The sequence below is a fragment of the Staurois parvus genome, unplaced genomic scaffold (assembly GCF_062004578.1).
Source record: "Staurois parvus isolate SC_StPar_1 unplaced genomic scaffold, SC_StPar_1.0 ptg000893l, whole genome shotgun sequence".
Classification (NCBI taxonomy): Eukaryota; Metazoa; Chordata; class Amphibia; order Anura; family Ranidae; genus Staurois; species Staurois parvus.
In genome coordinates this window covers 1,070,915-1,083,254 of record NW_028318689.1, presented here as the reverse complement: position 1 = coordinate 1,083,254, position 12,340 = coordinate 1,070,915, and the positions used below count along the sequence as shown (strand labels likewise).

Here is a 12,340-nt window from a genome sequence, read left to right as displayed (position 1 = left end):
AATCCTCCCCGTTGTGGTATTATATTCTGATGGCATGCCTCACAATGCACTGATCAGTGTTGCAGCTGATTGGTCGCATGCACTGACTGAGTGCAGATACACCCACAAGCCTGTTCATGAAAAGTCCTTTGACAGTCCAGTAAACGCTATCAGGTGGCCCTATAGCCCCCTGATCACTTGTACATAAAAGCCAGGAGCTAGCTCAACAAAAGATTCACAAACTCACTGCTGCTGTGACAAACTGCTCAAGTTACTGACAGTGATTGATTCACCCCCAGTGAATGTTTGGTGAAAACCACATTCACTTTTTTACCCACTTGTCCCTGTACATCCTCGGGTTTCAGTGGTTATATCGGGGCCATGACTGCAGCTGCAGACGTGATGCCGGTATCAATGTTTTCAGAGGGCAGTGCTGTGTATTTTAACCTCTTGGCGCCGACCAAACGCAAATGTGCGGCCTCCGGCGTCTGGGCCTTGACACCGAGCAGCCGCACATTTGCGTGCAATTAAGAAAAACATATGTGCTGAGAACACGGGCCCTGCACGCTCCCAGCACACGTGTCCGGTACTCACGGAAAGGTCCCAGTCTCCTCTTTCGATCGGGACCTTTCCTGATTATGTGACCGCCGTGACAGCGCATCACGGCGGTCGCATGACCCTAAAACCTCGCCCCGCCTCCTGGCTTCTGAAATCCTTAAAGGGCCGGGAGGTTCCGGCGCCAAGGGGTTAAAAGTGATTGGAGTGGCTAAATAGCCTCTGGATCACTTTAACATGTGGAAGAAGCCCCCCCCCCCCTCTGCTGCCATCCCGGGTTCTGCATAGAGATGACCGAGGATCGGCACATCCCCAATCATCTCTATGGTCTAAGAAATGGAAGCGATGAGGATTTTGTCGCTCCCGATTTTGCTCTGATGTCATTACTGGTTTGTGAAAGCGCCTGATGAAACTGATCCTGGTTGGCTCTGATGCTTTCAATGACAGAAGAGATATCTAGGGTCTAATAGACCCCAGATCTCTCAGTAAAGAGGACCTGTCACCGCCCAGGTTATCACAAAGGGCATCATTCATTCCTTGTGATAGCAATAAAAGTGACAAAAACTATTAAAGAGACAATGTAAAAATAAAAATAAATAAATAAATAAAATAAAAAAATGTAAAGTGCCTTGGCCCCCCCTCCCTCTCTGTGCTTGCACGCAAAGCCAAACGCATGCGTAGGTCGCGCATTCATATGTAAACGGTGTTCTCACCACACATGTAGGGTATTGTGGCAAACGTTATAACAAGACCTATAATTCCAGCCCCAGACCTCCTCTGTGACTCTGAACTGGAAACCTGTAAAGGCCTTTAAAGCGTCGCCTATGGAGATTTCTAAGTACTGTAGTTTGCCGCCATTCCATGATCGTACGCAGTTATAAAGAATGACGTGTTTGGTATCTGTTTACTCGGTGTAACATCGTCTTTTATATTTTACCAAACAATTAGGTAGTAGATTATGTTTGTGTGCATTAAAATCCAAGTGCAAAAAAAAAAAAAAAAGAGTTTGAAAAACTGCTGTGCAAATACTGTGTGACATAAAACATGGCAACACCCACCATTGTATTCACCAGGGATAGAAATATATCATGTTTGGGGGTTGTAGCAAAAAAAAATTTAGATTTTTACATGTTGGAAAGAAATGTTAGAATTGGCCTGATAGGGAAGTCCCTTTAAAGTGTTACTAAATCTTGGACCCCGCATTCACTATATCCGCTCTCCCCGGACCCCGCATTCACTATATCCGCTCTCCCCGGACCCCGCATTCACTATATCCGCTCTCCCCCTCTCCCCGGACCCCTCATTCACTATATCCACTCTCCCCGGACCCCGCATTCACTATATCCGCTCTCCCCGGACCCCGCATTCACTATATCCGCTCTCCCCGGACCCCGCATTCACTATATCCGCTCTCCCCGGACCCCGCATTCACTATATCCGCTCTCCCCGGACCCCGCATTCACTATATCCGCTCTCCCCGGACCCTGCATTCACTATATCCGCTCTCCCCGGACCCCGCATTCACTATATCCTCTCTCCCCGGACCCCGCATCCAGTATATCCGCTCTCCCCGGACCCCGCATTCACTATATCCGCTCTCCCCGGACCCCGCATTCACTATATCCGCTCTCCCCGGACCCCGCATTCACTATATCCTCTCTCCCCGGACCCCGCATCCAGTATATCCGCTCTCCCCGGACCCCGCATTCACTATATCCGCTCTCCCCGGACCCCGCATTCACTATATATGCTCTCCCCGGACCCCGCATTCACTATATCCTCTCTCCCCGGACCCCGCATTCACTATATCCTCTCTCCCCGGACCCCGCGTTCACTATATCCGCTCTCCCCGGACCCCGCGTTCACTATATCCGCTCTCCCCGGACCCCGCGTTCACTATATCCGCTCTCCCCGGACCCCGCGTTCACTATATCCGCTCTCCCCGGACCCCGCGTTCACTATATCCGCTCTCCCCGGACCCTGCGTTCACTATATCCGCTCTCCCCGGACCCCGCGTTCACTATATCCGCTCTCCCCGGACCCCGCGTTCACTATATCCGCTCTCCCCGGACCCTGCGTTCACTATATCCGCTCTCCCCGGACCCCGCATTCACTATATCCACTCTCCCCGGACCCCGCGTTCACTATATCCGCTCTCCCCAGACCCCGCATTCACTATATCCGCTCTCCCCGCATTCACTATATCCGCTCTCCCCGGATCCCACATTCATTATATCCGCTCTCCCCGGACCCCGCATTCACTATATCCTCTCTCCCCGGACCCCGCATTCACTATATCCACTCTCCCTGGACCCCGCATTCACTATATCCTCTCTCCCCGGATGCCGCATTCACTATATCCGTTCTCCCCGGACCCCGCATTCACTATAGCCGCTCTCCCCGGACCCCGCATTCATTGTATCCGCTCTCCCTGGACCCTGCATTCACTATATCCGCTCTCCCTGAACCCCGCATTCACTATATCCGCTCTCCCCGGACCCCACATTCACTATATCCGCTCTCCCTGGACCCTGCATTCACTATATCCGCTCTCCCCGGACCCTGCATTCACTATATCCGCTGTCCCCAGACCCTGCATTCACTATATCCGCTGTCCCCAGACCCTGCATTCACTATATCCGCTCTCCCTGGACCCCGCATTCACTATATCCGCTCTCCCTGGACCCCGCATTCACTATATCCGCTCTCCCCATACCCCGCATTCACTATATCCGCTCTCCCCGCATTCACTATATCCGCTCTCCCCGGACCCCGCATTCATTGTATCCGCTCTCCCTGGACCCTGCATTCAATATATCCGCTCTCCCCGGACCCCGCATTCACTATATCCGCTCTCCCTGGACCCCGCATTCACTATATCCGCTCTCCTCGGACCCTGCATTCACTATATCCGCTCTCCCCGGACCCCACATTCACTATATCCGCTCTCCCTGGACCCTGCATTCACTATATCCGCTGTCCCCAGACCCCGCATTCACTATATCCGCTCTCCCCGGACCCCGCATTCACTATATCCGCTGTCCCCAGACCCTGCATTCACTATATCCGCTCTCCCTGGACCCCGCATTCACTATATCCGCTCTCCCCGGACCCCGCATTCACTATATCCGCTCTCCCCATACCCCGCATTCACTATATCCACTCTCCCCGCATTCACTATATCCGCTCTCCCCGGACCCCGCATTCACTATATCCGCTCTCCCCGCACCCCGCATTCACTATATCCGCTCTCCCCGGACCCCGCATTCACTATATCCGCTCTCCCCGGACCCCGCATTCACTATATCCGCTCTCCCCGGACCCCTCATTCACTATATCTGCTCTCCCCGGATGCCGCATTCACTATATCCGTTCTCCCCGGACCCCGCATTCACTATATCCGCTCTCCCCGGTCCCCGCATTCATTGTATCCGCTCTCCCTGGACCCTGCATTCAATATATCCGCTCTCCCTGGACCCCGCATTCACTATATCCGCTCTCCCCGGTCCCCGCATTCATTGTATCCGCTCTCCCTGGACCCTGCATTCAATATATCCGCTCTCCCCGGACCCCGCATTCACTATATCCGCTCTCCCTGGACCCCGCATTCACTATATCCGCTCTCCCCGGACCCTGCATTCACTATATCCGCTCTCCCCGGACCCCACATTCACTATATCCGCTCTCCCCGGACCCCGCATTCACTATATCCGCTCTCCCCGCACCCCGCATTCACTATATCCGCTCTCCCCGGACCCCACATTCACTATATCCGCTCTCCCCGGACCCTGCATTCACTATATCCGCTGTCCCCAGACCCCGCATTCACTATATCCGCTCTCCCCGGACCCCGCATTCACTATATCCGCTCTCCCCGGACCCCGCATTCACTATATCCGCTCTCCCCGCATTCACTATATCCGCTCTCCCCGGACCCCGCATTCACTATATCCGCTCTCCCCGGACCCCGCATTCACTATATCCGCTCTCCCCGGACCCCGCATTCACTATATCCGCTCTCCCAGACACCGCGTTCACTATATCCACTCTCCCCGGACCCCGCATTCACTATATCCGCTCTCCCCGGACCCCGCATTCACTATATTCCCTCTGCCCGGACCCCGCATTCACTATATTCCCTCTGCCCAGACCCCGCATTCACTATATCCGCTCTCCCCGCATTCACTATATCCGCTCTCCCCGGACCCCGCATTCACTATATCCGCTCTCCCCGCATTCACTATATCCGCTCTCCCCGGACCCTGCATTCACTATATCAGCTCTCCCCGGACCCTGCATTCACTATATCCTCTCTCCCCGGACCCCGCATTCACTATATCCGCTCTCCCCGGACCCCGCATTCACTATATCCGCTCTCCCCGGACCCTGCATTCACTATATCCGCTCTCCCCGGACCCCGCATTCACTATATCTGCTCCCCCCAGACCCCGCATTCACTATATCCGCTCTCCCCGGACCCCGCATTCCCTATATCCGCTCTCCCCGGATCCCGCATTCACTATATCCGCTCTCCCCGGACCCCGCGTTCACTATATCCACTCTCCCCGGACCCCGCATTCACTATATCCACTCTTCCCGGACCCCACATTCACTATATCCGCCCTCCCCGGACCCCGCATTCACTATATCCGCTCTCCCCGGACCCCACATTCACTATATCCGCCCTCCCCGGACCCCACATTCACTATATCCGCTCTCCCCGGACCCCACATTCACTATATCCGCTCTCCCCGGACCCCACATTCACTATATCCGCTCTCCCCGGACCCCACATTCACTATATCCGCCCTCCCCGGACCCCGCATTCACTATATCCGCTCTCCCCCAGTACACAGAACATGGAAATGCAATTATTTTAGTAAATATAAACTGCTAAATTCCTTTTCCCATCAGCAGTATATAGCAGTCTTGTGACTTCTATCAGTGTCCAGAAGAGCACGGGTTAAAGCTGGTAGGTGAAGTTTTATTTCTGCTCTAGGAGGATGCAGAACCTCTGACCCTCTGTCTGGACAGTGCTGATCACATGCACTCTCCCAATAAGAAGAAAAAACCTCTCTAGCAATACACACCAAACTGAGCATGTACAGAGTGACTCCACTTGATATGTCTTTTTGGGAGATACAGTAAGAGAGGGACACTGGAAGAAGGGGAGGATCAGAGAAGACAGGATCAAACAGCCTTTTTAAACAATGCAGAGGAAAACCCCTTAGGTCCCACAGGGAGTATAACAAGCATGCATTCCTGCATCTACAGACTGATTGTACTGTTGGGGGTTCAGGAACACTTTCATACTGAGATTTCCATACACAGCGCACTCTGCATTCTGGGGTCCCCCAGCAGCACAGGAAGGCTTTTATCGAGCTCTTATCAAAGTTGATCTGGATATTTCCCAGTTGGGTGCCGCCATCTTGCCCCTCCCACAACGCAGAGAAGGTACAGCCAGGCTACCAGTGATGGGCCTCCATGTCCCACCCCCTTCCTATTACATGCATATGGCACTGGCAGGGGGGGGGGAGTGGTTGGAGAATGCCATGAGGGCTTAACCGTCGACTTTTAGTAAGAAGTCAACATTTGCATATCCGTTCTGCTCAGTCTACATAAGCCCCCTATTTGGGGGAGAGGCGGAGGAGGGGGTGGTAATAACGGCTGACTGAAGGGATTATGAAGGTACCGCTGTGTTTCCACGCCTGGGGAACGGAAAGTTTGGCTTTGACTGCGAGCAATCGCTTGTAATCTCGTTATTTCTGCGCTCCCTCGGCACGGGAAGCTGTTAGTCATTCCGCTTGTGACATGAACATGATTCCAGAGTCCCAGTGGAGGCGTTTATGGACAGAAAATGAGATATTACCAGGAAAGTCCCTAGGGTTGGTGTCACCCAGTGCGATGATACTTGGTGTCACCCCCTCCGGCGATCCCCACAGGATGGATGGGATCTGCGGATTGAGCATAACGGATCAGAGTCCCATCCAGTATCCTCCCCAATCTGCAGATCCGATCTATCCTGGGGGGTGATCATCAGCATGTAACCTATACAGGGTGACACCGGACCCGCTCCACGAAAAGGTAAGTTGTAAAGCAAGCCGACGATCCCCGCAGGATGGATTAGATCTGCGGATTGGGGAGCATAATGGATTGGACTCTGATCCATTATGCTCAACCCGCAGATCCCATCCATCCTGCGGGGATCGTCGGCTTGCTTTACAACTTACCTTTTCGTGGAGCGGGTCCGGTGTCACCCCATGTGGTAGGTGTCACGGGGGCCATGCTCACCCCCCCTCACCTGCCTAGGGACACCAATGGTTATTACAAGATTTATATAGCACCAACAATTCATTCACATCAGCCCCTGCACCCAGGGAGCTCACAAGCTAAGCCCCCTAAGGCAACGTTCACACTAGCTTTGTTAGCAGGTGTTTGGGAAGCATTTCTTAATGCTCCTCAAATGCCTATGAAAATTCTACACATGGCAGCACACAGCGCTGTTCTCACTGAAGCGTCCGCATCGCGGCAAAATTGACGCCTCATGTCAGGAGGAATTGAAGCCTCCCATTCAAGTCTGTTGTGACGCTCCTCAAACGCCTGGCAGGTGGTTAGGAGGAGGAGGCGGAACGTTAATACCATTGAACTTCATTATAGGCATTTGTGGTGCGGTTTTAACGCTTGGAAAATGCCTCAAAAATGTGCATACAGCGTTTGGAGAGCGTTAAAAATGCTTCCCAAACGCCTGTCAATCTTCTATTGGGGTGTTTGGGAAGAGTTAGAAATGAGTCAAGTGTGAACGAGCCCTTACTCATACCAGTTCCATTGTAGACCGGCCTTACATGGGTTGAAATTTGATCGATTTTGCGTCTGAAAATCGGACCTAAGAATAATCGTCCAATTTTTGCTCTGTTAGTGGGAGAGGGGGAGGAGGAGGAAGAGGAGGAGGAAGAGGGAGAGGAAGAGGAGGAGGAAGAAGAAGAAGAGGGGGAGGAAGATGGGGAGAAAGAGGAGGAGGAGGGGGAGGAAGAGGAGGAGGAGGAAAAGGAAGAGGGGGAGGAAGAGGGGGAGGAAGGGGGGGAGGAAGAGGAGGAGGAGGAAAAGGAAGAGGGGGAGGAAGAAGAAGAGGGGCAGGAAGATGAAGAGGGGCAGGAAGATGAAGAGGGGGAGGAAGAGGGGGAGGAAGGGGGGGAGGAATAGGAAGAGGAGGAGGAAGAGGAAGAGGGGAAGGGGGAGGAAGAGGGCGGAGGAGGAGGAGGAGGGGGGGGGGAAGAGGAGGAGGAGGGGGAGGAGGAGGAGGATTTTTATATTTAATAAAAATAAATGATGATGATAATACTACTACTACAAATAATAATACATGATAATAATAAATGACGATTATATTAATATTAATAAATGATGATAATAATAATAATAGGAATAATATTAATAACAACATTAATAATTATTATCATTATTTAGCATCTTTTCACCAGCTTCTTCTCTATTTCTTTTGATGAAAACCTTCCCTACCCTATGTGCATACAAATGTTATGTATAAGTCTGTGTTGTACCGCACTCACATAATAGGAGCCTCGCCTGGAATATTTCCCTCAGCAAAGATTCATCAGGTCTACAACAGAAACATGTTTTAAACATTTTATTTCAACAAACAAGTCACATTTTTCATCTGCTTTGAATTAGAACAATCTCCTACCAAACCCTTTTTACTCTGCCAAGGAAAAAAAGAGGAAAAAACAAAAAAAGAGAAAAGAAAGAATAAAGAAAAAGAAAAAAAAGAGAGAACGATTTGTAGGGGGGGGGGGAGTGGGAAGGAGACTAGAAAAAAGGGATAGATTGAAGTTAATTGTGAAGGGAAAGAGAGAGAGATAGGAGAGAAAGAGAATATAGGGAGACAACAGGAGAATGAGGTAGAGAGAGGGATGTTAGGAAAGAGAGAGAGAGAATAGGATGTAGAAGCAGCGAGAGGATGAGATAGGTAAAGAATGAAAGATGGAGAGAAAGAGGAAGGGCTGGGGAAATCATAATGATAGAGAAAGAAAGAGAGATGGAGAAGGTAGAGATAAAGAAAGATGGAGCAGAGAAAAAAGAGGAAGAGAGAAAGAGAGAGAAGAGGGAGAGGGAAGAAGAAAGAGAGAGAGAGAGAGAGAGAGAGAGAGAAGGGGGGGTTAGAGGGGAGACAAAGAGAGAGAAAGAGGGAAATAGAAAGAGAAATAAAGAGAGAAATAGAGAATAGGATGTAGGAGCTGAAAGAGAGAGAGAGATAGGTAAAGAAGGAAAGAAAGAAAAAGAGGAAGGGGTAGGGGAAACATAGGGATAGAGAAAGAAGGAGAGATGCAGAAGGAAGAGAGGAAGAGAGATGGTGGCAGAAAAAGTAAGAGAGAGTGAGGGAGAGAGAGAGAGAAGAGAGAGACGGAGGGAGAAAGAATTAGAAAGAGAAGGGGGGGGGGGGGGAGAGGTGAGAGAGAGTGAAGAGAGAAAGGGAGGGAGAAAGAATTAGAAAGAGAAGGGGGGGGGGGGTGAGAGAGAGTGAAGAGAGGGAGGGAGGGAGAAAGAATTAGAAAGAGAAGGGGGGGGGGGGGGGGAGGTGAGAGAGAGTGAAGAGAGGGAGGGAGGGAGAAAGAATTAGAAAGAGAAGCAGAGAGGGGGGGGGGAGGTGAGAAAGAGGGAGGGAGGAAGAATTAGAAAGAGAAGCAGAGAGAGAGGGGGGAGGAGGGGGAGGTGAGATAGAGGGGGGGGGGGAGGGAGAGAGAGAGATAGGGAGGGAGAAAAGGGAGAGAGAAATGGAGAGAAATGGAGAAAGTAGACATAAATAGAGATGGGGGACAAAGAAAGATAGAGGGGGATACAGACAGAGAGAGGGATGGGGAGAGGGAGGGAAAAAAGAGAGAGATAGACAGAGGAGGGAGAGAAAGAGAGAAGGAGTGGAAAAAAGAGAGGAGAGGGAGGGAGGAAGAGGGAGATAAGGAAAGAGAGAGGATGAGATAGGTAAAGAAGGAAATAAAGATGGAGAGAAAGAGGAAGGGCTGGGGAAACGATAGGGATAAAGAAAGAAAGAGAAATGGGGAAGGGAGACATTCAGAGAGATGGGGGGGGGAGACAAAGAAAGATAGAGGGGGGATATAGACAGGGAAAGGGGGGGTGGACAGGAGAGAGAGGGAGAGCAAGGAAGACGGGAGAGAGAGAAAGATAGAAAAGGGGAAAAAAGAGATGAGAGGGAGGAAGAGGGATATAAAGAGAGGCTTGAGGGGGGAGAGAGCAGAGAAGGGTAGGGTGGACCTTTGCACTGCTACACTGAAGATACACTGAAGCACCGACCCCAACAACTTGCTGACCACTGTTACTAGTAGATGTAGAACTGCACATCACTCCAGACACACGGACAGTCCTCACTGCCTGCAGGACTCAGGACCGGTCTACTCTAGTCAGTGGCTCTCCAGCTGCTGACCATCCATGACCCCAAAGATGGTACTTCTGGTGGAACAACAGCTGAAGAGTCACAGGCTGTCCAAGCTTGCTAGTCTTTGGGAAGTCCAAGACGATGACCCCTCACTGAGTTTGTTCTTCAGACAAGAAACGGATGAAACCTCAGCCCTGTCCTTTTAACCCTTCCTTGTCTTGTCTGGAGCCCACAATCTGTAAAGAGAACCCGTCTCTGATGCCCACACAACCCAGAGTTGGAACACATGTGAGGTCCCAGGCTCTAGGGTTTATCCTGGTGCTCCCAGGGCATGGGGTCATTATCCTCCCCGGCTGTGGTGTTCCTGCGGTCGTGCCAGAAGTGCTCTACATCTGGGAGGATCTTCTCTTCCTTGGTTTTGGAGTCCTGAGAAAGTCGGTGGCCAGTGGTCGGGCAGTTTAAGTCCTGTAAAGACTGGATGGTGCTGGGCATCATGTCTGCTCCATTCTCCCCCGCCCTGGGAGCTGCCCCTGTGTCCTGGCAATTCTCACACTTCACCATCATCCATATGGTCTTGAAGCCATCTCTGAACTCCTCAGACACGGCCAGGAAGACTCCAGGATTCAACGTGCAGTTCAAGAACAGGACAACCTGGGCCAAAACCATCAGGGCGTTGGGCGGCTGTAGGATGCCATAATTGCTATGCCTGGCCCAGATCCACACAATCCACTCTGGGAGCCACATGGCTTCAAATGCCAAGCTGACACTCATCAGCATGGAGGTGATCTTCCTGCTGAGAACGCGGGGGTTGGGCACGCGGTTCCTCCTCTCTTTCCTCCTCCGCAGAGCCCTTATGTAGCAGAAGAAGGTGAAGGCCATGGGCAGGACGTAAGCCAACACCGGGTACAGCTTGCTGAAGACGTTCATAAAGTTGGCGGCATATTCTGGGACATCAAAGGTGCAAGTCAACCCCTCCTGGCCCATGGTGAGCTGGGTGAAGATGAGGTGCGGCAGGGGTAGCAGGAGGGACAAGGACCAGGCGAAGAGCAGGACTAAGACCACATGCCTCATGCTGAAACTGATGAACTTGGGTGGGGTGATGACATGCTTGTAGCGGGCTTGCCCTATGGCGGCCAGGGTCAGGCTCTTGACTGTCAGGCAGCTCTGAAGGAACCATTCGGTGGTCTTGCAGACAAAACTCCCAAAGAGCCAAGACTGCTTGGCATAGGTGACTATTCGCACTGGGATGCAGAAGAGGATGAGCAGCAAGTCAGCGACCCCCAGGTTGATGACCAGACAGTTGACCACTGAGCACTTCCCTTTCCTGAAATCATGGATGAGGATGGAGATGAGGAGCAAGTTCCCCCCCAAACCCACCAGGCAGATGATGCTCAGGAACAAAGGCAGGACCACTGTGATCTCCTTTCCCACCTCCGGGGGGTCCAAGTCGAACCCGCTGGAGAAAGCCAAAGGTTCGGAGCTGTTCATGGTCCTGAAGGGGAAGCTGGTCATCAGAGGAGATCCCTAGGGCCACCCAGTCATTCAGAACCCCGGATCGGTTTAGGGTGCTCCTCACACTTCCAAGGGCTTCCAGGACCACCACCTCTTGTGTCGCTCTCTGCAGTTTCAGTCCATCCGCATGTGCTTCACCTGTTGAGTCGGGAGCCGAGTCGGGAGCGCTCAGAGGAGCCGACCTGCGGAGCGGAGCGAGGTCCAGTGCCTGGTGCTGTCCATCTGATGTGGTGCTGAATCTTCTCTCCTCGTCTAGTTGTGATAAAGAGAGGCGTGGAAAGTGCACATAGCACCAGGCACAGCCACCCTCCCCTCTCCTGCCTCCCCATTAATGGCAGTTCATCCCCCTCATTTCCTAAAGTCATCCTGCACAGCTGGGACTGGAGCCCTGGCATTGCCAGCTGGGATCTGGGCTTCTGGAGCTTTGCAGCCATTCAAGGTCAATAGGCTGGGGGATGGGGGGTGACTGGGGAGTGGGCACTGCCCTGGGGTAAGTGCCAGCTACACTCACCTGTGGCATCATCGCAATGTTCTCCTAGACTTGGTGTGCAAGCTGGCCAGATATTATGAGGCTGAACCCTTCCATCTAGCTGATCACCCTCTAATGCCAGCTGGGACTTGTTGTGCAGCGGACATGTAAGGCTGAGGCTTGCACTCCATCTCATGCACCTGGTCATGGCATGCAACAGGTCTGGCAGATAATTGAATGCACCTGATATAACTTGGGCTTGTTGTCCTTCAGGTGAGGCTTAGAGTTGTAGTTCTCCTCATATACAAGGAGACTTGTAGTTCCTCTCTAATGTTAAGTCCAACTGGGATTGTAGTTCCTTTCTTGCATTTGGGTGGGCGTTGTAGTTCTGTAATGTCAATCTGGGGGTTGTAGTTCCTCTT

General features: G+C 52.0%; 1 protein-coding gene across 1 annotated transcript; it reads right to left on the bottom strand.

The window, feature by feature from the left end:
* Positions 1-9,124: 9,124 nt before the first annotated feature.
* Positions 9,125-11,760, bottom strand: LOC149442385 (G protein-coupled receptor 151-like). The gene has a single exon (XM_089656170.1). The coding sequence runs from the start codon at positions 11,447-11,449 to the stop codon at positions 10,241-10,243; it is 1,209 nt and encodes a 402-aa protein (XP_089512296.1). The 5' UTR covers positions 11,450-11,760; the 3' UTR covers positions 9,125-10,240.
* Positions 11,761-12,340: the final 580 nt, after the last annotated feature.